This window comes from Osmerus mordax, chromosome 26 (genome assembly GCF_038355195.1).
Source record: "Osmerus mordax isolate fOsmMor3 chromosome 26, fOsmMor3.pri, whole genome shotgun sequence".
In the NCBI taxonomy this organism is placed as follows: Eukaryota; Metazoa; Chordata; class Actinopteri; order Osmeriformes; family Osmeridae; genus Osmerus; species Osmerus mordax.
The window spans coordinates 4,727,871-4,754,652 of record NC_090075.1 but is presented as its reverse complement, the minus strand read 5'-3'; the positions used below and the strand labels follow the sequence as shown (position 1 = coordinate 4,754,652).

At 50.0% G+C, this 26,782-nt stretch overlaps 1 protein-coding gene across 1 annotated transcript in view; it reads right to left on the bottom strand.

Moving 5' to 3' along the window:
- The window catches only part of LOC136935793 (nuclear factor 1-like), a 29,415-nt gene extending 3,304 nt beyond the window's left edge, over positions 1 to 26,111 (bottom strand). Inside the window, exons 1-3 of the mRNA XM_067229455.1 lie at positions 25,988 to 26,111; positions 20,880 to 21,408; positions 584 to 761 (exon numbers count right to left, since the gene is read on the bottom strand). Coding sequence (XP_067085556.1) covers positions 584 to 761; positions 20,880 to 21,408; positions 25,988 to 26,014 — 734 coding nt within the window. The 5' untranslated portion in view covers positions 26,015 to 26,111. The remainder of the gene's footprint in view (positions 1 to 583; positions 762 to 20,879; positions 21,409 to 25,987) is intronic.
- Between the last annotated feature and the right edge of the window lie 671 nt (positions 26,112 to 26,782).

The window sequence follows — 26,782 nt, the reverse complement described above, 5'->3', positions numbered from 1 at the left end:
TCTGTTTATGTATTCGCTGTGTTTTCTTTCCGAGGCGAGATTTGGTTCTTAAGATGAAGATGTGGCGATACTGCTCGTTTCTGGTTTGGGATGAACACGGGCTGCAGGGCAGTTCTGACGCTCCGTTTCTGGACACTGTGAAGAGCTGTGGCACTTGTCTGACGCCCAGCTAACATCTCCCACCAGACCAGGTTCTCTCCATCTATACTGTCCTCCTGCCTCCACACACACACACAGTCCCATCTCTGTACCACAGCCACCCCTATCCCCACCTGCATCTATCTATCTGTACTGCAATCCTTCCAACACACACACACAGTCAGTCCTCCCCCCCTCCCAGGGCAGGTCTGCGTGCTGGCCTGTGCCTCGTCACCAGCCCTCAGGGGACGCGTGGGAAAGCCAGACTCAGCTGACCCCCCCCCTCCCCCCCAGCCGCAGTGAGGGGGGGAGGGGGAGTTTGATTTATCCCCTCTGTCCCCCCTCCAGGACCACTGCCTGCACTGCTGATGCAGCCAGACAGACAGCAAGCTCACGTCTGTGGGGAAGGTGGGTGGGGAAGGGGGGGGGGGGGGGGGGGGGGGGCGTTCGAGCGGCCCTGCCTGAGGGACTCCCAGGTCCTGGTTCGATGGCGCTCGTCTCGCTGCTGGCCGCGGCGCGGGCCCCCCCCGGGCCGCGGGGAGGTCCCGTGGGGGGCGCGGGGGCCTTGCACCGGGACCCTGGACAGGCTGGTTCACGGGGAGGGGTGACGGCGTGACAGCCCGCTGCAGGGGCACCAGCGTTTAAGAGCAATACGGAGAGGAATTATTTATAAGAAGCACCGACATGAGCCATCCCGCCCCCCCCCTACACACACACACACACACACACCTGAAGGGCAGTGGCTTTCAAATGAGAGTAGATACCTTCCTCTACTGCCTGTGTGTGTGTGTGTGTGTGTGTGTGAGCTTGAGTGTATTTTAAAAGTCAGTAAGAGATTCCTCTAATTGAGGCTGCTCTGAGAAGCTGAGAGTGAAATCGAAATAAGCCCACTAACAAGCTGAGAGCTCGCAGGCGGGCAGCGCAGACAGTATGAGAAGAGTCGTGGGGGGTTGAAGTGTTTGTGGGGGGAATCAAATAAATACAGTTTAGAATAGGGGAGTGCAACACGTGACCCATTTGCTTTGAAGGTGTCGGGTGGGGGGGGGGGGGGGGGATTGGGTTAATTTAAGTTCTCTTCTGTTTTCTTTGAGGGCTGCGTGCTCTCTTCTTTTGATTGGAGTGGATGTTTGTGATTATGACAAATAAAAACAACTGCTGTGAGGCTGGGGAGGTGGCGGTGGGCGAGGGGGGGGTGGCGGTGGGCGAGGTGGCGGTGGCAGGGTGGTGGTGGGCGAGGGGGGGGGGGGGGGGGGGCGAGGTGGCAGGGGGGTGGTGGGCGAGGGGGGGTGGCGGTGGGCGAGGTGGCGGTGGGCGAGGGGGGGGTGGCGGTGGGCGAGGGGGGCGTGGCGGTGGGCGAGGGGGGGGGTGGTGGTGGGCGAGGTGGCAGGGTGGTGGTGGGGGGGGTTTGTCTCATTGTCAATATGTGCTCGGCATCTGTTGGTGGTTGTCGTCAAGTCTTCACACTCCCACTGAAGCGGGTGCTGTTAGAGGCCCAGCCCTGTGGCCTCCACCCCCCCAGCCTCTAGTCAGCCTCCAGCCCCACTGATGATGGTTACCGGGCAACCCTTCTGTTGATAGCCCCCACCCTCTCCTGACCTCCCTCTCTAAGCCTCACCCCCCTCCCCTCCCAACAGACATTCTTGAAGTGCCCAGGATTTTCTGTGACTGAGCGGGGCGTGGGGGGGGGTGGAGGAGGAGGAGAGGGGGTGGAGGAGGAGGGGTGGGGGGGGTAATACCTAAGCCCAAACCCCAGCTAACCCCAGCCCTGTGCTCTCAAATCTGCAACCCCAGTGAAGAATCGGGCTAGTAATCCAAAGGTTGCCAGTTCGATTCCCGGTCAAGCCAACTGACGTTGTGTCCTTGGGCAAGGCACTTCACCCTACTTGCCTCGGGGGAATGTCCCTGTACTTACTGTAAGACCAGGGACACTGAGACACGTGTGTGTGTGTGTGCGTGTACAGTGTGAGTACAGCGAGGGGGCGTGTGTTGGGTTTCACAGGGAGGGAGGTACTTATGGAGAACGATGGTCCTGGTGGGTCTCATGCACACAGCACTATCCTTCTCCAGCCCTGGCTACACACACACACACACACACACACACACACAGTGCCACAGACACACACACAGTTTGAACTATAACAGACACACACAGTAATGCACACCCACACAGCCGCGTAGAACTCCGGAAGACCCAAAACACACAAGTCTTCCTCCAGTGATATGTCAACCTGGTTCCAAAAGTCATGAACTTAATAGACGTTTGGTGGAATTACTATTACATTGGTCTGGGATTCGTTTTGCCGTCTGTTAAGAGATAAACGTCACTGCTTATTAGGTTTATCAGAGTGTTTCAGTGCGCGGTAAAGTCGTTCTTATCCTCCGGTGCCTGTCTGCGGGGGCTGGCCCCGGGGGCTTGTGCCGCGGAGGAGCGGAGGGGACATGCAGGCCCAGTCTATGAAGGACAACAGAGAGAGGAGCAGCCACACAAAGAGCCCTCATTAAAGACAGATGTTCAACTCAAACAGTTAACCCTATCTCAGGCAAACACGCGTGCCCACGCGAGCCCGCGCCCCCCCCCCCCCCCCCACGCCAGCTGATTGGGGCACTTGTGGTGAGATCCTCGGGCTCTCGCCGTATTTGAACACGGCAGGGGCCTGCAGAGTCGCAATCAGTTTGATTTCATTTCCAATCAATTCCCACAAATCAAAATGTAATCCTTTTAATCAGCTGGGCCCAGGCCACTTGAAATGTCCCTGCGAGCAGCACATAGGAGCGTGTTTACCCCCTCCCCATCCCAGCGATGCAGACGCTACCGAGCACCTCGGACACAGTTGTGTGTGTGTGTCTCGGTGTGTGAGTGCATACGTGTGCGTGTGCGCGTAGAAGCCACGGGAGCCAGCGTCTGCAGCTGAGCTGTGCGTGTCATTAACATGACAGCGTTAATGACTGACGTTAGCGTGTCATGCTAATCGCAGGTGAGAGCAGAGGGAACACACAACTGCTGCTGTGGGGAGGGGGGGAGGGGGGGAAGAGGGTGAGGAGGGGAAGGGGGGGAGGGGGGAGGGGGGGAGGGAAGGGGGGAAGAGGGGGAGGGGGGGAAGGGGGGGAGAGGCAGAAACCCAATCCTCCCCACCCCTACCGATCAATTCCACAGGGACTGGACCAGGCCTGAATTAGAGCAGGCTGGGTTTCCCAAGTGACACACACATGTCCCTGTAAACACACACACACACACACACACACACACACACAGGCAGGCAGTGTGTAGTCCCTGTGTGACAGGTGAAGCTGTTTATCCACTGTTCCAATGATTCCCTCACACAACACTCCTTAACCATCCTCTAACCTCCCTCCCTCCGGAGACGAACCTCCGCTGTGGAAACAGGCCATGAAAAGGGGGAGGGACGTTATCGGCGTCAGACGACAAACGCAAAACAACAACAAAAGAAGAGAGGGGCCCTCGTGTACTAGATCTGAATTATTCATCAGGTGAGAGGAGAGGAGATGGGAGGAGAAGATAGGAGAGGAGGGGAGAGGAGAAGATAGGAGAGGAGGGGAGAGGGAGATAAGGAGAGGAGCATCAGGTCAGAAGGACCAAAGTACCCCCCCCCCCCCTCCGCCAACCCAAACCCCCGGCATACGCGAACTCTCTCCCAACACCCTTTACGACCCCCCCTCCAGTCCCCTCACACATGCTCCCTGCTCTCCAGATGGGGCTGGGCCCAGCCCTGGCCTGCCAGCAACAGCTTGCACCGTGTTTGTTGAAAACAAAGATGACGGATTAAATATCATGTGCCGCGCACCACACCGATGGAGAGAGAGAGAGAGGGAGAGAGGGAGAGAGAGAGAGAGGGAGAGAGAGAGAGAGATAGAGAGAGCAAATAGGGAAGGCTCGAAGGAAGACTTTGCTCTTGCTCCTGTAATTATTTTCCTGAATGTGAGTCTGAAGCATCCCTTCTCTCCTCCACATCTCTCCTCCGTCCTATCTCTCCTCCTGTCTCTCTCTCTCTCTTCTCCTGTCCTCCATCCATCTCCCTCTCCTGGTCTAACTTCCCACCTGTTCCCCCCCCCCCCTGGCCTCCATTATATTTCCTGCTTATGTATTTCTAGATACACAGCACACTGTACCTGTTTCTCCTCCCTTCAAGGGGATGTCTTGCCTCGAAAGAAATGCTTAATGAGGTCAATTCACTTATTTACAACGAGGTAATCTGTAAAAATGGACAAACCCCCCCCCCCGCGCGTGTGACTCGGGAGAAGCGCACATACAGAGATAGGACTGCCAGGACCCTGTGGCGTATTAATCAAGCTGCAACACACGCGGGCGAGGTGTGTGTTTGCGTGTGTGTGTGTTCGCTGGCTGGCCCAGCTGAGGGGGGGGGGAGGGAGGGGGGCGGTTTTACTGGCGGATGCGTGGGCCCCCGGTGCTGGCATGCAGTGACACCAGTCGATAACACCAAACTCGGCTGTCCATGATCAGACTAGTAAAGACGTCGAAATGAGAGGCTGGTTTTTTTTTTGTTTTTTTTACGGCCTATCTGGTCCAGCGTTGGTTCTCTGCTGGCTCTGTCCTCACGTGTCTCCTCCTGTTCACCCCAAACGTCTTCTGGGTTGGTATGTGTGCGTGCGTGAGTGTGTAAAGTCATCCACAGATCAATGCCGCACGCTGTTGTGATCACTGAATACATGAATCCATATTAAGCTTCTGCTCAATCATCCCATTGATTCCCCCCACCAGACCTCCAGTGCATTCTCTCTGCAGTGGGACACCGCTCTCCAGCCCTGCCAGACGATTTAAACGCTGTTTAAATATATCTTCAGTCGAAAACCGTCCAAAAGCCTATGGCAGGGATCACAGGGAAGCTAGATTTTAACTAACAGTATTTTTATTTTAATGGCTTTTTTTTTTTTTTAAGGGGAGGGTGTGTGTTTGCTCGTCTGCGTGTGTGTGTTGGAGCACGATCGAGAGAGCGAGCGACGGAGAGCGTGAGTGTGTGTTTGAGCAGAGAGAGAGAGAGCGAGAGCGTGTGTGCGTTTTTGTACGAGAGAGAGTGTGAGTGCGTGAGGTTGAGTATGAGAGAGCGAGAGTGTGTGTGTGTGTGTGTGTGGGAGGGGGGTACTTAACAGATCCTGCGGCTAATTGCTTGGATGGCACCTAAAACGTGTCTCCCTCAAAAGCCCTTGGAACCCAGAGGATGACAGTGCTACTAATGCTGCTGACACACAGACTTACTGCTGGTCACACCCTCCACAGAGAGGCGGGAGGAGGGGGAGGGAAGAGAGGAGAGGAGGGGCGGAGGAAAGGAAGGGAGGAGGAGGAGAGTCGGACAGGGGAGGAGAGCAGAGGGGAGGAGGAGAAGGGAGGCGAGGGGAGGGGAGAAGAGGGGAGGAGAGGAGGAGAAGAGGAGAGGAGAGGAGGAGAGGAGGAGGAGGATAGGGGAGGGAGGCGAGGAGAGAGGGGGGCAGGAGAGAGGGGAAAGGAAATGAGGGGAGAGGTAGGGGAAGGAGGGGGTGAGAGGGGAGATCATAACTTTGGTCTGTCAGGGAAGTATGCACCGGGAATAAACGCTGGGTTCTCACCCACACTGAAAACCAAACAAGAAACAGAAACGTCGCTGGTCAGAGTTATGCAGCAGGTCAGAGGAGAGCAGGTTTGTCTGTGGCCACACAAATGATCCTCCTTTTTCTCCTGCCTCCCTCCCTTCTCTGCGGAGAAAGAACAAGCTCGGGTCTGGGACGGCAGGAGGGGGGGGGGGGGGGGGGGGGGCGGCTGGAGGGGGGGTAATAATACACCCCAAACCCTGTCATTTCAGCTTAGCTCGGCGCAGGGCAGGCCCACAAAATAGAAATATCACTTTCTCTCCTCCCGGTCTCCCCTCTCTCCCTCCCTCCTTCCCCCTCAAAACAACTCCTTTTTCCCCGAATGCTGAATCACCCTGGGAAAAGAAGGAGGGAGGGAAGGGGGGAGGGAGGAAGAGTAAAAAAAAAAATGAGGGAAGGAGACAACACAAAGTGCGAGGAAAGGAAAAAAAGAGAGTGAGCAAAAGAAGTCTAAAGCTGAAACAGGAAAACAGAAGTGGGTGGAAGAGCCGGACCAAAAAAAGACAGAGACAAAGTAGAAAACAGAAGTATGGAAGCAGGAAGGAAGGGAGCGAGTGAGGGAGGGAGGCGGGGAGGAGAAAGGGAGAGCTGTGTGGTCACAGCACTCGTCTGTAGTTTGTTTGTGGTGACGGAGCCAGGCACATGGCGAGGGGATGCACATGCAGACCAGGCCCTCGCTAACAACCCTGCAAGCCATCCGCACACTCCTCACTCCCCTCTCATTTCACACAAAACCTCAAGGCATCTGGAGTTTTTCTGTACTCAAATAAAGCCACTGAACAAGTGTATTTGGGTTTGGAGGCGGCTTACGGATCTGGGCTGCGATGGAACACAATGTTAGCCTAGTCTCGGCTGTTATCTGTCATAAACATGAACATAAACAACTCCAGCTGAGTGGTGGTCATAGGACTGTGTCAGTGTTTGTAGGCGAAACCTATTTGACAGTTACAAAATCAGTTAGATTAGAAGTTAGAGGCCCGTTAGAAGCCATCCCTCCGTCATTTACAAGTGGGAGTTTAACAATCTGGTTAAGTGTCTTCAAGTTGAAATAGTTTAGCAAACCTCGAGATAATAATAATAATAATAATAATACTAATGTATTCATTTAGCAGATGCTTTTACACAAAACGACGTGCAGGGGTGTTTCGAACCTGCAACGTCTTGATCTGAGGTCAAAATGCTGAAGATGTACCCATCCCCGTAGATGGCCTTCAGATTAGAGAGAGATGGGAAACGAGGGAGGAGGAGAGCGAGGGAGGGAGGGAGAGAGCGAGGAGGAGAGGCACGTTGACCTTGGGACCGTGTGCCGAGCGAGCAGCACCGCTGGGGCGACGCGGCGCATCAACGTCGCCGCGGTGACAGCGCGCCAACAACCCTGGCGTTCCAACATCTGGTTCCCATCACAGGGAGAGCGGAGAACATGGCGTCCACACTGCCTGGCTGGCTCACAGTCCCCCGAGCGAGGGGACAGGAACCAACGGGGCAGGGAGGGGCGGGGCAGGGCGAGTCAGAACCCCGCCTGGACAGAACCCGGATGAAACCGACACAAGGACGTCGATCCACCCCATTTCTTTCCGTTCAGACGTTGCTTCTCCCAAATCTCAAAGGAGAGAAAAACATCTCGAGGTTTAGAACGGTCCGGAAGGAGGACCAAAGCTACGGGTTCCTCGATGAAAGATCCTGGCTGTGCGTGCGTGAGCACAGTGCTGAGGTCCAGTACGGGGAGATCCAGCTTGGTTGGGACAGAACCTTGAAGTGTTCCAACCATATCTACATCGATACGCTAAACCCCAGAACACGGCCGGCGGTGGCAAAACCTTCAACCGCTTTAATGGCCGACGAGAAAGACGAGTCGTAGAAGAGAAACACGCGCGCGCACACAAAACTAAACATGCAGATCTCTTTTATCTTAACCAGAAGACGCTTATAGATGAAGTCTCTTCAGTGGAACTGCATTGTTTCAGAGAGGGGGGTTAGGGGTGGGTGTGTGTGTGTGTGTAGGGGGGGGGTAACAAGTTATGCAGATGAGATGTTAATTAGGCAAATGGTGAATTAGGGACTATACCAGTCCAAACCAGCCCCATTGGAATGGGGAGTGTGGGAATGGGGGTGTGTGTGAGACAGCTGCACCCCTGCCTCCATGTAGCCCCGCCCCCTCACCCCCACCCTCCTCTTCACCGCTTCTTTGCAACCCTTCATCCTGCTACACCCTCCCACCCACCCACCACCCGCCCCCCCCCCCACCCCCTCCCAGTCTACCACACCTTGCAGAGACACCCTGGTATCTCCCTGATTGTCAGTGTGTGTGTGTGTTGGGGAGGGGGGGGGGGGCAGCATCTCCTTAGTATGGACGGCTGTGGAACGGGGGATAGAGTGGGGGATAGTGGGCCCTCTATGTGAGCCTCCATGGTACTGTGGGTTCGGATGGACGGACGGGGTCCCTAAATGGATGAATGGCGATTCACATGCTAATGAGGGACGAGGAGGAGGCAACTGGATGTTTTGTTGTTTGTTTTTTCTAATTTCTTGTTTGTTCTTAGTCTGCTCGGCTCGGCCCGGTGTGTGTGTGTGGGGGGGGTTTAACCCTTTCAGCGCGTTGCCTCCGGGTACTATGGCGATGGCGGGATGGGGGAAGCCAAGGGGGTTCAAGGAGCGCTCCTTGTTCTCGAGCTGTGCGCTGGCACATAAAGGAGAGCCTGTTGAAGCGGCCCAGAGGAATCACAAGAGGCCGGCTTCTCTTCTTTAACACGCGGAGGACCAAACAATGATGGGAACCGTTTGGAACCATAACAAGTTGGAAGATTCCGGGGGTCTTTGTGATTAAAAACAAATAACTGACGCTTTTGTGCTGCGGGGGGGAAAAAGTAAATCCTTGACATTATTATATAGTCAAATATCTTTTGTGTCAGTGGCACTCAAAGGAGCCTTTGCGTACATCTTGACTTAATCTGAACGTGGGATTATCAGTGTCTGGTGTTTCTATAAATCCAGACAGACACTGTTAGCGACAGAGCTAGCTGTCAGGAGGAGCTAGCTAGCTGACATGTTTCCAGACAGACGGAGGGAACAGTCAGTCCTGGAGTCTGAGACTCCTCTCTCCCTGTCGGCCCTGCACTCCGGAGTCAAGGATGCAAATTCTTCATTGTTTATTACCTGTCAGAGCCCTAAATAAGACTTGCTGTGTCTTGCCAGCGTTAGAAACCCTGAAGGGAGAGAGGGGGTGCGGTTCCCGCCTCGCATGAGAAAGAAACACACGGGAGGTTTGACTGGCTCTTCATGCACCTCACTGGCCTTGTCGTTATGGTAACTGTTTGATATGGGGCTGTTTTGCCCTAAAAAAAATATCCCCTTTAAAATCTTCAACGAGGAAGGAGAGGTTTCCTCTCCGGCTGCCTGAACGACGACGCTCCACGCTGCAACCTCTCTCGGTTTCAGCGCCGTTCCCAGATCCCCGCTGCACGCACGTTGGGACACTCAGCAGCTAGCAGGACACCTCCCCACCTCCAGCCTAACAGGAGAGGCTCCAGCACGTAGGGGCTTCTAGAAAGAGCACGTCAGTACATTTTAGAGGACACAGCCTTGCCGAGTGTCCGTTGTAGAATTAAAGCGTTTTGAGAGTATTAGCTCATAACCCCTCCTCCTCCTCCTCCACCCTCCTCTTCCAGACCCTTCCATCTCTCCCTCTCCTCTCTGCACCCTTGAAAGCATGTGGTGACCCAGGGATGTGTAAAATGGGGGGCCAAATGAATTGCTTGGGCACTTGAGCTCTCCCGGCCATTACAGTGGGCTGCTCTACCTGTGCTGAGTCAGCGCGCCCGCTCACTCTATCCGTCTAATGGACAGCGCAGGAATTTAATTAGCAGGAAGCCGCAGAGCAGGGGGGCTGAAGATGCCCTGAGAGCGGGAGAAAGAGGGCTCTGCGTGTGTGTGTGTGAGAGAGAGAGAAGGAGAGGGAGAGGGAGAGAGAGAGAGAGAGAGAGAGAGAGAGAGAGAGAGAGAGAGAGAGAGAGAGAGAGAGAGGGCGAATGGGAGAGATAAAGAAAGGGAGTAGGGGAATAAGAGGATGAGAAAGAAAGAGAAGAGTGAGAGAGAGTGAGAGAAAGAGATGGAATGGGGGAAAGAGAGGATGAGAGAGAGAGAGAGAGAGAGAGAGAGAGAGAGAGAGAGAGAGAGGGTGGGTGTGTGGGAAAGTGTGTGCCCACACGGTCATGTCGACACAACCCTGCCAGGTTCGAAAGAACAGTGCCTGCTACAAGCCAACCACCATATGTCTGTCAAAGAGTCAGGCAGACTATTATCTTCATATCAGGATGCTAAACACTGGTCCATATTAGATTTTCTACTCTGCATAAACTGAGTTCACCCACAGGACATCCATGGAAGAAAAAAAAACCTTGCTAACTGGAGTACTTCACCTTTACCATGGAGAAAGAGAGAGGGAGAGAACGAGAGAGTACGAGAAGGAGAGCATGTGTGTGACAGAGAGGGGAAGAGAGAGTGACAGAGAGAGAGAGAGAGAGAAAGAGAGGGAGGGATAGAGAGAGAGAGACAGAGAGAGAGAGAGAAAGAGGGAGAGGAAGAGAAAAAGGGTGAGAGAAAGAGAGAGAGAGAGAGAGAGAGAGAGAGAGAGAATGAAAGAGCGGGAGGCACTAAATTCTGCCTGCCTGGTCACGGCACAGAGCAGTTGGTCTGGTCACACGGCCCAGAGTTGCTATGATTGATTGTTGCCTTATCTCAGTATATCTGACTTTGAACCATACCCTCCACCCTCCCTGCACACTGGGGGAGGGCTGTGTGTGTGTGTGTGTGTGTGATGAGGGGTGACAGGGAGGGTGTGGGGGGTGCAGTCTGGGGCTCCTGTCACTTGTTTTCCACAGCAAGTGGTGGAGGAGGGACGGTTTGACTCACAGGAGGTTCAACTGTCTGGTGATCTCTGGTAGCTCTCCAGAACGTTGACTTGGCGCCTTCAGGGTGAAGGCACGGTGGGGCTAGGCTTGTTTGGCAGAAAGTATGTCAGGAAGCTGGAGTCTTCTGGAACCTTCTCGGGTCGCCATAACCCTTCCCCCCAAGCCTACAAGGGGGTCTATTCCCAACGTTTGTACCCTGTTTGGCTCCCGAGGTCTCCGAGGGCGAGCACCCTCGGTTGTGTGAAGCAAGGTGAGCTTCAGAGAGGAGGTCTGGTGCTCGCTGGCTGCTGGGGGTCGGGGTCGAGCCCCCTCAGAAGAGAGACTGAAGAACAAGACGAAGAGAAAGACGAGGAGAAAATGGACGCTTGAGATTAGGGCCTTCAGATGAAAGAAAAGAAAGACGGGTGCGTTTCAAGGTGGGGGGGGGGGACGTTGGGACTTTTCCCCCCCCAACGTGTGTTTAGAAATTTCGACCAATTAGCTTGGTCACCCCAGCCATCCCCCCCCCCCTGTTCCCAGACGCTTCCCGACTAATCAAGTGGGGCTTTTGTCTCGCCTCTGAAAACAGTTTTCGGGTTCAAGAGCAGAAAGAAACGGCAGGGCCGGGGCTCTGCCTCAGCCCCAGACCCCGGCAGAGTCACACGCACCCATCAGACGGGACTAACGAGCTGAGTACCAGGGCGAGGCAGCCCATACACACTCCTCTTGGGAGGGGGGGGGAGGGGGTGGAGGGGGCACAAAAGGTGCCGTATCAATTACCCGAGACGCGTCACCGCGACTTGCGTCTTCGGAGGCGCTCCCTCTCCGCGGGACGCTCATTCACCCCTGGAGCCGCCTCTGTCTGGGCGGTCGAGGCGCCGTCAATGGGGAGGCGAGAGAACGGGATCCTCATTAGCGCGCGGCCGGTCGCACGCACGCACGCAACCCCCTCCCCCCCCGTCTCCGGGCCTCCTTCCGCCCCTACCAGACTTCAATGAGACTTTGTGCTCGGAGGAAGGGACCCAGATACCAACGTACCCCCCCTCCCCAGGTTGCGTCGCAGGGAGGCCCCCGAGTTGCGAGCTCCGACTCTTGTTGTGACCCGGCGTGCCAGACCCAGGCTGTTTACATTCACTACCCCAACGCCGGCCAAGAGTGTGTAATTGCTGATGCGTAGGGGCTGGAGCGTTGTGTTTTCTTGAAGGAGCGCCCGTCCTCGCCACACTCCGATAAATAAGGAGGGATTCAGCGCGTGCCAGGGCCTTGTGGCTTGGCACGCACGCCCCGCGCCACAGACTTATTATCGTTATTTACTTATTTATTTATATTTCCCCCACGTCGCACACAGATGGAGGAACTGAGGGCAGAGCTGGGGAGAAATGGCTCAATAATTCAAAAAATCTAGTCCACTCCTCCTCCTCCCCCCCCCTCCCTTCCCTTCCTATCCTTCGCTTGTCAATAATTCAAAACGAACATCTGACAAGAGGAACGTAAACATCGTTTAGAAACGAAAGAGAGAACGAAAAACCGCCTCACACGCGGAGAGAGAAGGCGGGCCCGTTCAACATGATGGTGGCCTTCTCGCTCGCAGAAAGGGTGCTCTGTCTCTGGTTCACCTCCTGGAGCAAGCCTAAAAGAGACGTACGGTTCTCCTCCAAATACGCAGTCGACCTCCCCCCTTTATCCCCTGCTCTGGATAAGGGCCGGTTAGCTCTTCCCGAACCCTGCTCCTCTGAAGACGCACTCCTCACCCACATCACTACCATCTTCACAGCTTACAGACACCTCCAAATTCCCAAATCTTGTTCTCCATTCCTTTCTGTGTGTGTGTGTGTGTGCGCGCGCGCACGTATGTGTTTATAAATCTCAAACCCTGCTGCTTCCGACACCCTCGGCGCAGCCTGCTTGTTCACACGGTGAGCCCAGAGCTGCAGCAGTGTTAGAGGCCGAGAGTTGGAGGTTGAGGGAGAGGATGAGAGAGAGGCAGAGGGGGGAGATTGAAAAGCTGTGGCCGGTGCTGCAGATCGATCTACTGTCCAGTTGAGGGGAGGAGGGGGGGGGGGGATGGATCAGCCCTCAGTAGCCAGTGCATGCACAGGACCAGTTCACTCACTCCCCCGTGACTCAGCGCTGGGGTGGGGTGAGGTGGGGTGGAGGGGAGGACTGAGAGGCCACTGGCTCTCCTGACCTCCATTCCTAACTACAGGCCAGAGACTCATAGAATACACACTCTCAACACACGGGACAGGAAAATTGCAAATACTTTGCGTAACACTTCGCTGTAATTAATGATCGTGATGTTCCTGCACACGCTAATATACACCCATCATTTGACTGAATGGAACACGGTTACATCACAATTGACCAATTGTGAATTTCGAAACCAGGCTAATGAATCTCTCTTCAACTGCACAGCAGATGGACGCGTCGAGTACAAGGAGTATTCAGGTAGCATAATCTCCATAACATAACAACAAGACAACGACCCAATCACAGCAAACAGACAGCGAAACCCAAGAAGATCCAGTTCAACAAACCCCTAGTCTTTCTTCTATATTTCACCAGCCATACGGTAGTTCCTTTTTCACTTCCTTTGCCATCTGTAGCAACTTTCCCCTACAGACAGTCACAGCTGTCCCGTTTTATGTCGGCTCCCTCTTTTTACATGCCGCCCCAATTGGCTTCCCCACACAATGGCGGCCCGTGTAGATCACAGGGTTTTGGGGGGGTTGGTTTAAGGGGAGGGGGGAGGTGGGGGGGAGTTGAGGGGATGGGGGGGGGGGGGCTCAAGTCTTGGCATACAGCTCAACCTTTCAAGAAAACACACAATAGCCCTTGTAGCTGCAGACGAGCAGATAGACAGACCGACCGACAGGCAGGCAGGCAGGCAGGCAGGCAGGCAGGCAGGCAGGTAGGCTGACAGTCCGACAGGCAGGCAGACATATTTACGTCCTATCACTCTCTTCAGTTATAGCTAACTCCCTAGACTATACCCACATACGAATCTTCCTGTCAGTAAGTAACCCGATCATATCTGTCCGCTAAAGGAACGATAGCCGAAACGACGTTCAAAAAAACAAAATAACGTGAAACGAACGTATCAAGGAAACACTGAATGGTAGCCTGCCGGCGACTGAGGCTTCACACAGACTGCCTGTCCAGGGTCCTGGCCGAGGTGCCAGGACAGGCTCCATTTTGAGTTGGCGCGCGTCTGCAACACCGGCATGGTACCATGGGGGCAAGGGGGCCGGAGCGAGGGGGTCCTGGGTGGGGGGGAGGGGGGGAGGGGGGGGTCTCAGTTGCTAAGATCCTCCTCTACCCTCGTTTAACAGTTAGTCTCGTTTACTACGGACTGGCACAAATCACCGTCGGCGGGCCAGACATTCCTGCAGCTCCCCACGAAGACAACGGAGGAGATGACATTTAAAGACAGTGAGATCAGAGCGCACACACACACACACGCACTGTCCAGTCCCCACCTGCTTTGTCTTATTTGGCTGTTCATGGCCTCCAAACCGCAGTTCTCTATAGTGTATCAGTGTCTTTGTAAGTGAGAGAGAAAGAGTGTGTGTGTGTCGGCGTGTGCGCGAGCGAGCGTGCGTGCGCCTGCTTTGAGATGTGCTCGCACACCGCCGACACACTATCATGTGGCATGGTACATCAGTGAACAGAGAGACAAGTGGAATGTTCTAGGAGTGGCAGAGAGAAGAATGGGTTGTTTCTACCTCTCTCTCTCTCCTCTCTCTTCACCCTCGTTCATCCCGTGTGCACAGGGTGGGTTGAAAAAATGAACGAACAAAAAAAATGAAAGAAAAAAAAAAAAAAGAGGGGAAAAGAGGGGAAAAGAATTCTTGTCAGTAATTAGATGATTAGCACAGTTTCCCCCGGTCCGAACAGCACAGCACATGAGCTGTCTGCCCACCATTCAAATGAAGTCCTCATCAAGTCCTAATACAATCAAAGTGCGCACAATAAAGACTAGCGCTGCGGCTAGCAGGGAGCTAAGACAATGGGACGCTTGTTGAATGGCGTGTGGGCACAAAGAGGCCATTCTCAGAAGTTAGCCAAAGCTGCAGTTGTGAGACGGGAAGAGATGTCTAGGGCCCATGTAAGGCCCCCGAGGGATGCCTGCGCCGCTGATCCTTCCAGCTCCGTGCCCTCTGAACCCCACTGGAGCCGGTGAGACCGACACCAGCTCGGATACACTCAACACCGTGCAGGTAACGGGCCATCCGTATGTCGTCGTCATCTAATAGCATGTCATGTAAACGGACGGGTAACGACAGAGTCACACTTGTCGTCATCCCCCTATGGACTTACAGAGCGAGGGCCATTTGTGTTACGATAATCACGACAGGCATTGAGAACTTTGGAGAAATGACGAGGTTTGGGTGGAGTTAGAGCAGAAGTTGCGTGACGATCTCCTTCCTGCTGGGGGCTTCCTGTGTGGACAGGAGCATTAATGCAGGATTGATGAGGCCCAACGTCCTCCCCTTTTGTGCAGTGCCAGTACACAGCTAGCCACCCACTACACACAGCTAGCCACATCTACACACAGCTAGCCCCCACAACATACAGCTAGCCCCCACAACATACAGCAATCTCGTTAAGATTGGATGGTACAAGGAATAATCATTTAGAATAAATAAAAAAAATTGCATTGAAAAAACGAAATAATAAAATGTCACAAAAACTGAAACTTTTGAAAATGCTGTCTTCCCACACAGGGTATTCCATCCGTTTTAGTTTTATTTGTTTATTTGTGCGATCACTGAAGCCTTAAATCCCCTTCTGGAGAAAGCAAATATGTTCCAAATAGGAATTTCTGTCTGGATTCGGGGGAGAGCTCAGCAGTTGACAATGTACTTTAACCGGATTACCTGAAATTTGCTGCACAATCAGGTTTACAGGAGATAGTCCACACAGAGAGAACAGTACGACACTGTCCCACAACCATCTTACAATGTTTCACCATCTGAATTTTGATCTGCTTTACAAAATCAGATAAAGACACCATAGAAATGGTTCAACGAGAGGTCACAGTCCAGCGATATTATAAAAAGCCTGCGTATTATGTGACCTCGCCAGATCCTGGCGAGTTCGGCCTTTGGCGGCAGAGCTGTGCCAGATTGGGGATTTCTGCAGTAGGTCATGGGTGCTTTGGCCACACTAACTTGCTACTGCACATTGTTGATATCAAACTGCTTGGCAATGAAAGCATTTTTATGAATGGGCCTCAACCTCATTTACAATGAATGGTACAGTGTGTGTGTGTGTGTGTGTGTGGTTGTGCGTGTGTGTGTTTCTGTACTCATGAAAGAGAATGTGGTGACACAATCATTGTTGTAGTCATAGCCCTGGCAGTTGGGTGGTTGGTGTGATTTCGGGAGGGGGGTGCCTAAAACAAGGTTGAGTGTAGGAGGGGGGGGGGGGGGTCCCAAACCACAATGTGTACTGTGGTAACCACAACAAAGGCTGTGGTTTATCCCACAATCGCCTTAAATAGCTGCAAATTATTGTTATTTCTGTGCCTGTGGAAGAGAAGGGGAAATCTAAAACGGCTGTAATGTGAGAGGAGCCAAAAGTCAGCTCGTCCGTCCTGGCAGATTGTGTTACACTGAAACCCCCTGGGCTACGCGCCGCTAACCGCCATCTTTGTGTTTGCACCGCTCACAAAGGAAAAGGCCTGTGTCTTTCACTCTTTTTCTCTGCACCTCAGTTTACAGTCGCTAGCGATCTCGCTGGCCGCCAGACAGCAGCTGTGTCTGTGTGTGTGTGTGTGCTCTGTTTAAGGCGCAGTCATTTCCCAATACACTTTCACCCCCAACCTGTTGAGGTTGAGCAAATTATCCAGGCGAGTTCCCAGCTTCCTGTTCCACAGGACAGTAAAACAAAATGGATTCACTCTTATATCAGAAGTTAAAAGTTACTGTGCCTTGAGGATGGATCGTCAAAGCTCACTAGTTAGGAGCGACACAGCACAAATCTCTTTAAGAGCTCAGGGGGGGGGGGGGAAATAGGTCAAGCGTCTTTAAGAGCATTCAACACACGCTAAACTGTTTGTCCATCTGACCAGCAGCTCATATAAGGTAAGAGTGACATAAATATCTTGAGGCGGCCGTGGAAAATGTCGGCGTGCTGCAGCTTCACACCATAAGTGCTGGGATATCTGGAGAAGGCGGTGATATCCTTCAATTGTATTGCACAGATATGGAGCGAGTAAACGCCTACGTTGAAGCTATAGAACATCCCCGTTCCTCCAGAACGTTCCTCCTCCTGACTTCCCCGTCACGGCTTTCCAGGCCTTTCTGACTCGCCCGCAAAGTGTTTCCCCCCGACCACAACAAGACGTTGTCCTCAGAGCAAGGGTTCACCGCGACATCTGACGACCGCTCCTAATACCCGTGTTTGCCTGCTTCTTCGCACGGGCTTGTCAGGTGTGTCCCAGACGCTCGACCGGAGTCTTAGCGATGGCTTCCCGTCAGCCGTGACCCCGGGGGTCAGTCCGGCAGGTGGTGAGGTGCCGCTGCCTGGTTATCAAGACAGGAGTATGACCCGAGACAACCCTGAGATGTGTCCTCGATATCCACCCCACGAGGAGTTCTGGAACACTCCACGCGATCAACAAGCCTCACCATCAGGAGGGCAAACGCATTTAGGGGGTTTAAGTGCTCGTTATCTTGACGTGGAAATCAAGGTGTGCTCTCCGAGGGCCCTGGGGCTGGGGAGGGAGGGTGTAGCCCCGCTTTAGTTATTACATTCGGGACAACGGCACATCATCCACTGGACAGAATGCCGTTCGCTTCAAGTCCTCTCGGATTTGTGAAATATGATGTGAGGGAGCAGTTTGCTGACTAGATGCAGCCATCAGTGCATTTACTAGGGAAACTCCCTTGTGAAAATTCCAATTGTCTAGCTTTTGCCATGTCATCGTTATACTGTCTTTTTTATTGAATTTGTGATGATCACAATGATTGCGCTCTCCATCCACAAATGAATACATCTTTAAAAAAAGATCCCATCTTTAAATGAAACACCTTTTTTAGTGGTGATAACTACCAAAATCGCAATCACCAAACCACTTTAAAATGATCGATACAGGAAGTTAGACGGACAAAAAAACGTTGAAACCTTTTCACAACAAAATAAAGAAACCGAACTGTCATTGGAGTTCCTGCAAAAACAATCAGTTGTCAATCTGCTTTAAATCATTTGAAACAGGCTCTTTCTTAACCGGAGGATTCTCCTGAACAAGGTGGCCATGCGGCACTTCAAAGCCAGGAGAATCCATCCATGCTGTTCACGAGAGAGGATGTTTATCTAGGAGGTCAAATGTCACGAAAATAAGGTCAAGACCCTAACATCTTAAGCCACGACCTCTGCCACGTGCTGAGTGATCCGGTGATAGCAACACCCGTTCCCTAGTCGACGACTGGGGTCGTAAATTAGCCCTGACCGCGCCGCCTGCTTGTGGAGTCAAAAGGGGGCTTGAGCTTTGACCCCACATTGTTCCTAAAGATGGCACGTAAGGCAAACTTGTGATGGGGGGGGGGGGCAACGCTGGTTTAAAGACTGATGGCCAGGTCTAGTGCTCCACCACCCACACACACACACACACACTCCCCCCCCAAACTTGACGTAGGCACAAATGAACACATGACTACATTATTCCAGAGGAGGGGCTTACTTCAATGAGAAGACGGCAATCACACACAAAAAAAAGTTGTTGGTAGATTTAACACAGACTGGAGGGAAATATAAATCAACAGTGGAGACCAACTGGTTTGGAATTGGGTCTTATTTCCTGAATGACGTGGCTGGGTGATGTGGTGCTGTTTGCATGGATGAATCAAGGTCCAGTTGTGCTCCCACCCTCCCTGCCCTGGCGAGAGACTGGGGGATGAATTTAATTACTGACTTCAGCTGGCCTCAAAAAACCCAGCTTCAGCATCCATACATGAGGTCAGGCTGCCTTCACATGGCTTTTAATCAAGCAGCTCCAGAAATGCTCTGCTGCTTTAAATAAGACTGAGAAAGAAACCCGATACTACGGGACAAGGGGGAGAGGGAGAGAGAGGGAGGGAGGGGGTGAGAGAGAGGGAGAGGAGAGAGAGGGGGAGAGGAGGGGGTGAGAGAGAGGGAGAGGAGAGAGAGGGAGGGGGTGAGAGAGAGGGAGAGAGAGGGAGGGGGAGAAGGGGTGAGAGAGAGGGAGAGGAGATAGAGGGAGGAGGAGGGGGTGAGAGAGAGGGAGAGGAGAGAGGGAGAGGGAGGGGGGTGAGAGAGAGGGAGAGACAGGAAGAGGGAGGAGGGGGTGAGAGAGAGGGAGGAGGAGGAGGGGGTGAGAGAGAGGGAGAGGAGAGAGAGGGAGGAGGAGGAGGGGGTGAGAGAGAGGGAGAGAGAAAGGGAGGGAGGACACTGCAGGCTTAACTCTACAACAGGCGTGCTTTGTGGGTACCCCTCTCCTTTCTCTTCCCGCTTGCTCGCTCCCTAACACCTCATTCACAATTGCGACCAGAAAAAAACAAGGAGACAAAAAAAAGAGAAAAAAAAGAAGAAATGAAACCTTACTTTGGTCATCGGAAGCAAAGCACTCATGAATAGGCTTACTGAACATCAAATCTCTGGATTCGGGAAGGGTGGGGATAACATTTTTTGTGACAATGGGCCTCGACAAATTCCACTCAAAACTAGCATGTGTTCCTGAGAAAAAAAAGGGTAAAAAAGTGACTTAAGATTATCTAGACAACTGAAAATGTCTAGTGTGCTTTACCCTCTCCGTGCCACGGTTACATAAAGAACTCCCTTCCCAGCCTGACAAAACAAGCACCCCATGGCTCCTACAAGTTAACTAAGCCTGTATGCCATACATTATACGTGTTCGGTAGAAATCACTGCCCGCTCAACTGCCCGCTCAAGCCCATTCACTGATCCTCCTGCGGTCAGAACAAACATTCGCAAAATGTCCCCAAATATTTTTTTTATAATGATTCGAGGAGAGAAGGAGAGCGTTCTGCCGAATTCAGCAGAGGGTTTTTTCAAGCGTCTGTTAAGGGAAGGAAATTATTGTAATTAAGGTGCTCAGTTAGCCTGCTGAAATGGAGATGTTTCCAGAGCTTGCCAGTGAAGGTGAGTGTTTGTGTTTCTGTCAGAGCACGAAGAATCCTCCACTGCCTCTCGCCAATTAACAGTTTCTCTACACTTATTTTCACTACACTCTACCGGGGGAAAGGTTTTCTGAGGCAGGCATGGTAAAACAGGTTGTGTTAAGTATCTTAATTGTTTTTACTGTGTGGAATAATGTCAAAAGACATGTGACTTCATTAGATAAGTCCTAAAACATGTCTATTCTTAAAGCAAAATGCATTATGTGAATGTGAAGTTTGTGAATAATACTTTTATCTTCTTACATTTTACATATTTATTTTCATCCAGTATTTATGGAACCAGTGCACTGAGTGTACTACTTCTGAGTTCAGGAAAAACTTGTATATAAAAAATGAAAACAAATGATTAATTTTGATGTCACTTCCAAATGCTTACCGTATATCTGCCTTTACTCTCTAATGAACATAGAAAAATATTTTCAACATCCTACGTTGAGAAATAGAAAAACTTGCTGACAAATTGTGACAGAGATAATTGTGTTTTTCGAGGCAACTGACAGTGTCGTTACGGTGAGCCAACTTTTCGCAAATTCTGGCCCGTCTTAAACAAGGAGAGGGCAGCCAGTGAGAGAAATTTGGCAGAGCTGTCTCGCTCTCCCAGACTACTGCTTTATTGACCACTGATGAAATTATGGGTGTCTGCTACAGATAACATTTGTGTCTGCATACAAAAAGAGCAGGCAGTACAGAGTTGTTTAGTGAGGGCAAGGTGAATTGACGTCCTTCAGTAGCAATAAGCAAATTTGCAAGTGCAAGGGAACTTTTCTAAAAGTTTGTTTGAGGTTCCCATGTTTTTGGGGGGTTAATAGGGCTACTTTTTGAACGCGAGTTCCTCGATGTCAACTTGACAGGATATATTTTGGTTGTCAACAACACGCAGAACATTGGCCTTCCCTGACTGATAAAGATTTGATCTTTGGACCCCATCCAAGTGTTTTTGTTTGGAATCAACTGAGTAGAATTATTACACACTCAGTTGCAACCATGTGGAGTGTGCTCCAACATGTTCATAGGCTGCGTCACAGTCTTAAAAGAAGGTGTTGGGTTCAGGAAAGAGGAGGCAAAGCAAAACAACATAAATTGGACTTACCTGCATGCACAAAGTAGGCCAAGTATAGGTCGAGCTCCTTTACTGAAACTCCAATGTGGTGAGGCTGCACGCACAGCCCAGGGTTAGAGCACTGCGGAGATTTGACCAGCCTTTCGCCGTCAGTACTTTCGAGGGGAATACCTTTGAATAAAATCACCATGACCAGGTCCAACCGCCAGACTTTGTCCGCCTGACGAAGGCAGTCGATCCTTCTCATCTTGCCCTTCTGGTCAGGGTTGGAGAGCACGCAGCACGGGGGTTTCTTCCCGGTTACGGTGAGCACAAAATCCTCCCGAAACTCGGGCCGGATGTCCTTGCGGAGCTTGGCCAGGAGCCTCGACGCCCACTTCTGCTTGACCTCTGGCTTCTCGCTGAGCAACTCGTCCTTCACGGCGCGCTCCTCTTCCTTGGACATGCGCTTCTCGTGCTTCTTGAAGTATTTTCTCTTGCGGGCCTGCAGGTTGAACCATGTGTAGGCGAACGCGCGCACGTGAGGCAACAGGGCTTCTATGAAAGGATGGAATTCATCCTGAGGAGCAGAAGAAGGGGGAAGAGGTGGAGGAATTTTGTTAGCGTTTGATGGCACAATGTCACAGCAAAGCACGTTTAACTCAAAGAAAACACCCTTATTTCACTGGTTGAATATCATTTCCACTTCATAAAATGACATTGGGAGAAATAAAGTTCGACAAAGGCAAGATGAACGACAGACGGATCAAGCCTGTAAAATTCTCATAAATTCTTCTCAGACGAAATATGAATATCTATTCCCTAATAATGGGCGTCATCAAATTTTACGTGCGGCAATATGGGTTGTTGTATAAGCGGGGAGAGAGAGAAAGAGAGAGCCCGCTAGCACACCAGTGTTTCTGGGCCGTGCAGAGCTGTGTGAAATAAGGCCTGTCTAGGCCGTGTCTTGGCTCTTTGGCAAGAATGTGGGTCTGTGGGGGTCTGCCAGGACCACGGCGAAGCAGCAACAACCAAGCAGCGCCGCTTTACGTCTATTTTTAACTGTTCACTATCCAAACATACGTGCACACATGCACACAAGTGCACGATGAGATCCAAACTGTACATGAGGTTTATTTTGTCCTTTTTTCCCCCGTCCTTTGTTGGGGACGGCCACCCCAGGGTTTTAAGGCGAGAATGTGGTATGAAGGCATGTCGTGGGTCAGACCTAGTTTGAGTTGGTTACACCTGTTTCTATCCTAGTCTCTCTCTCTCTCTCTCTCTCTCTCTCTCTCTCTCTGAGCCCTGGTTTACTCTCACTGTCTGTCTTCGCTGGCAGGAGCAGAGCATGCCCGTTAGCATCAAGGCTACTGGGGCAGCATGAGCATTTGCCACCCGACAAACACAAGCCAGCTACCACATTTCAACAACGCCTGGCGGCATTTGGAGGGAAAAGAAGAACAATAAAAAATAAAAAAAGATTTCAGACTCATTCTGACCGTCGTCCGACAGAAAGGTTTGGACGTGACGATATAAACGTTATGATAAGAATACGTGTCTTGTGATAAACGTGAGATATTTTTATGAGACAATCGTTGCCACGCCGAGCCACAATGGATTGATTATCAACGTTGCTAAGCCAGCGTGCGAGTTAATGCAAGTTGAATAGATCGGAGCTAAACAATGCCAAACAATTCCTGAAAAAGATGGACATGGTTATGACACCCCTGTCACTTCACAGACCCCCTGACGGTGGTGGGGGGGGGACATTGACGCAGTGAATAGAGGGCTGTTTGGAGAGAAAGGAGGCCCTTGGCTTCAACCTTAGGACCATCTTGCCACCTAAGCTATCCAATACTTCACTATTCATAGATCAAAGAGGTTTACACACATTGTGATACGTGTAAATACCTGACAGGGATGGTATGCTGACTGTCACATTTAAATATAACATAAAGAGGCAACATGCACGTACAGATACACACCTTTAGATGTATCTCTCTATATGTATCTCTCTATATGTATATATGTATATATACATACAGCATGTATAACAAGTCTCAGTATAATTTCACAATTTCACCCGAAATATAAAAGATCGATTTTCACAACTGCCCACAGCGACAACAGTAACTTCAGATGATTCATTGTGAAACATTACTCTTTATGGCTGTAAATGCTTTGTTACTTGTGGTTTTTGTATGTAGTATACAATTCCAGTGTCTCGAGGCTGGTTTTTTGTTTGTTTTTGTTACAAATAGCCTTTCTTCTACTTTTAGTAATGGATCTATGCAAACACAGACGCAAACACACACACACATCATCTATGTCATCCATTTTTTAATATATTTCAATAAATACTAACGTAGGGAGTATGCATTTGGGTTTTCTACAAACAATTTTGAACACAGTAGACGTTGATATTTCAAGTTCACCTAGGATGATTTCCCATTCATTCCACACATCAACTCAGTTTGTGGATATGGTCTTTTCACTTCAAAAAGCATGTCGAAAGGAAACTTCCAGTTTATAGGTTCCACTGTACACTATGGTGACAGATCTAATGGCTGGAAATAACAGGCCTGTAACAACAACTCATGGATAACTGTAATTTAGAATACCAATGATGGTAATCCTTGTCTATTGACACCCACACTTCCCCACACCACAACACAGAGACAATTACAAGAGTGTTGGCTCGTTTCTCCACTTAATGCACACCGAGCTCCGTGGAAGGTAAGCTGCGACTCCAACACAGCAGAGGAACTGTTACTAATCGTATTCAGGTGCAATTACAAAAGAGGAATATCTCCGCTCCTGCTAAGTTTCCGGAGATTTAAACACCCTGGTATTCTTGTTAAGAGCATATGGAGCTTCAAAAAAAAGGCAGTGCCAACTCAAATTCACTGAAAAAATTGTTGCCCTTCCTAACTCAACAACATTTGTTTGTTTGACCAACAGGACACAAAGAGGAATGTACGTTTATTAAAATGTTATTCATACAATTGCAATGATTTGAGCAAATGTTCGTATCGTACATTGTTCATTTGTTTCAGTTACAAAGACTAGCTGGTATGGAAATGTATTTTAAATCAATTAAATTAAATCCTCGTAAGCTTTAATTCCAAACATTTACTGTCCAGAAACCTTTTACATTGCAAACTAAAAAACATCCAATATTTTTTACTGATTGAATATAGTCAATGAAAGGTAATTGATTACGATGGCATCCTGATACACCCAAAACAGGCCCAAAATGCAAAATCATCCAATATGTATAAAAGTATTGATGCTACTCATTTGGTTTGTTGCACTGAATTGACTAGGTTTTCATTTTTGGTATCTTTAACAGTGGCACTATTCAGAAATACTAAAATCATCCAGGGCACTTGGACAATGAAAGACCTGACATTTAAAATATTGATCTATTTAAAAATTGACAAATCAGAAAAAGCATTTTGGTTATGCACTTCCATTGACAAAATCACATAGGGGGGGAATAAGAAAAAATACTTAATACAAATGAACTTTATTGCTTATTTGTTAAATTGATTTAAATCCCAACTCTACTAATATGGGTGATTTGATTGATTTGAGTGCAGGCAAATGGCACTGAACTACATGAAGCCCATATCTCTAAAGCTCAACTGCCCTTTCTCCTATTGTGCAAGATAACGTGTACCTAAAGCAAGCACATCCAATAAGATGTCCATTAAAAAGTGTTAACCTTTAGCCAAGTATAATTTGATAAAGGAACAAGATTGCAGATTAAATATTTTTGTATCCGTGAATTGTATTTACATGTAGCTAATAAAGAACATCGATAGCACAAGTAAATCAGTGGCTCGCCGATTATTTTAATCAGTTCAACTAAATGTTCATTTAGGTCGACTGGTCTGTCACCTCACCTAACCTCTGGACTGTACAGAGTATGGAATATACAGTTCCTGCACATTCCTGACACGCGGAACTAGACTTCTCTTGAAAATCTGACATTTATCCTATTGTCGTATATCCTATTGTGAACTTTGAAGAATGGGTGTGTTCAATTCAAGCAAAGCAACAAATAACAATTGAATATGTAACTTATCATCTATTTTAGTTAAGCTTTAGGTTTCAGTCTGGGAAAGCATTAACGAGCCAAGCCTCAGATCCAGGAAAGGCATCGTTCGATATTGAAGTAGCATGGACATCTCGAACTTTTGTAAAAAATATAAAAAATATAATGTTGCGAGTGCTATTTACATTTCTACAAGAATTAATAAACTTTCTAGGAACTAGCCTGATAGAACTTCTATAAAGCATATATCCTGTATTGATCTTGAAAAGCCTAATTCTGAAAATAAGTTGAAGTTATGCGAAATCAAAGTATGTCAGTCTACCAGACTAAGACATTTAACGTTAACAATCATAAACGCCAATAATTATGATATAACACTTAATGCGTGGGATAAAGTCAAGACTTTCCCCGTTTACAGGCACACGGCGAAGTTCAGTGTCAAGGACTGGTTGGGGACGCGTTACAGCCGAGAACTTGCAAAGAAATGCAGTTGTAGCCAAGAATACACTGCCAGATTTGAAAATATTTTAAATATTGTTGTTGTGAATAAATATAATAAGCATATGTTATTCTTATTACAAACTTTAGCCAACACATTGGTCAAGTCAGGTGGCGCTTGTGGAGGGAAAATAATCGATACAAAGTTCGAATTGCTCCATGTTACACACATTTACTATCGTCTATAGGTGGACCACTACAAACTACTTGCCAGGGCTAAAACGTTGTGTGCATTCATTCATAGCAAATTTATGGCAAGGCGCCCTCGACAACACCAAGCACATGTAATTTTGACTGTGGGGCAGGCTAATATAATTTCTGAACGGAAACGGATACAAAATAATCCTGTAGAGAAACGGTCTCCGACACTTGCCAAAATATGACAACAGAAATAGACATGCATGTATACATGTGTACATACATAGAAGGTGGGCGCCATCCGCCATGTGCTAGTTAGTTCACATTGCTCTGACAAACCAGGAATGCTTAACGCACACAAAGTTACTTGTCTTAAGCAACGTGAGTCGGTTTGCCCTGCATGCCTTAGCGCTGAAAGGGGAAAAATAACTGCAACAGTAAAAAGAACATGAAGCTCACTTACCTGCGTTAGGCATAGCGGAGAATACATATCTGTTGTATCTTGAATTGGGAAGGTGTGTGTATGTGTGTTTGGATTACTGTAACGAGAGTCTGCGTGTTTATGTGTGATGGTGTGTGTGTGTGAGTGTGTGTGTGTGGGTGGGTGCCCGTGTGTCCCCGTGTGTGCGTGATGGCTGTGTCCGTGTGTGTGAAAGAAAAAAAGGAGAGACAGAGAGAAGGGAGAGAGAGGGAAAAATAAAGCCTCTGCTTCTTGCTTTCACATTTCCAACTCTGCGAACTGCAACCAACGCTTCACGGCCCCATAGAGCTGAACTTTAACCCCGCCTCGAGTTACACTGCTTGCACTCTCCACACACATCTACTGTACAGCGCATTTAAAGCCGTAGAGCAGTCCCTTCCTCGGAGAACTCATAACTTTCATGAGAGGCATATTCAACAAAAGAAAAGTCCCGCGGCAGCCCGGCTCTAGCGGAGAGATAAAAAATCACAGGAAAACTGAAAAGAAGAAAAAACAAGGGAAAAAAACAAGAGATCGCAGACGGGGTCCAAATCGGCTAATCTTGAATTATGGCATTACAAAAATATCTGATTGTCAGACCGTCGTTCATGTGGACTCGGTCAGGGATCTTTCATTTACTGCGCTCTCGGAGAGACGAGGCTTGCAACAACCCAGAGCGTTGAAGGCATGTGGTGGTGCGGCTTCGCCGTGCAGCGAACTCCGAAATGAGTCGGTCGGATTTACGAACGAGGAGGGTGCGGTAGATAATGAAGGTGTCCAGTGATATTCCTGAATGCC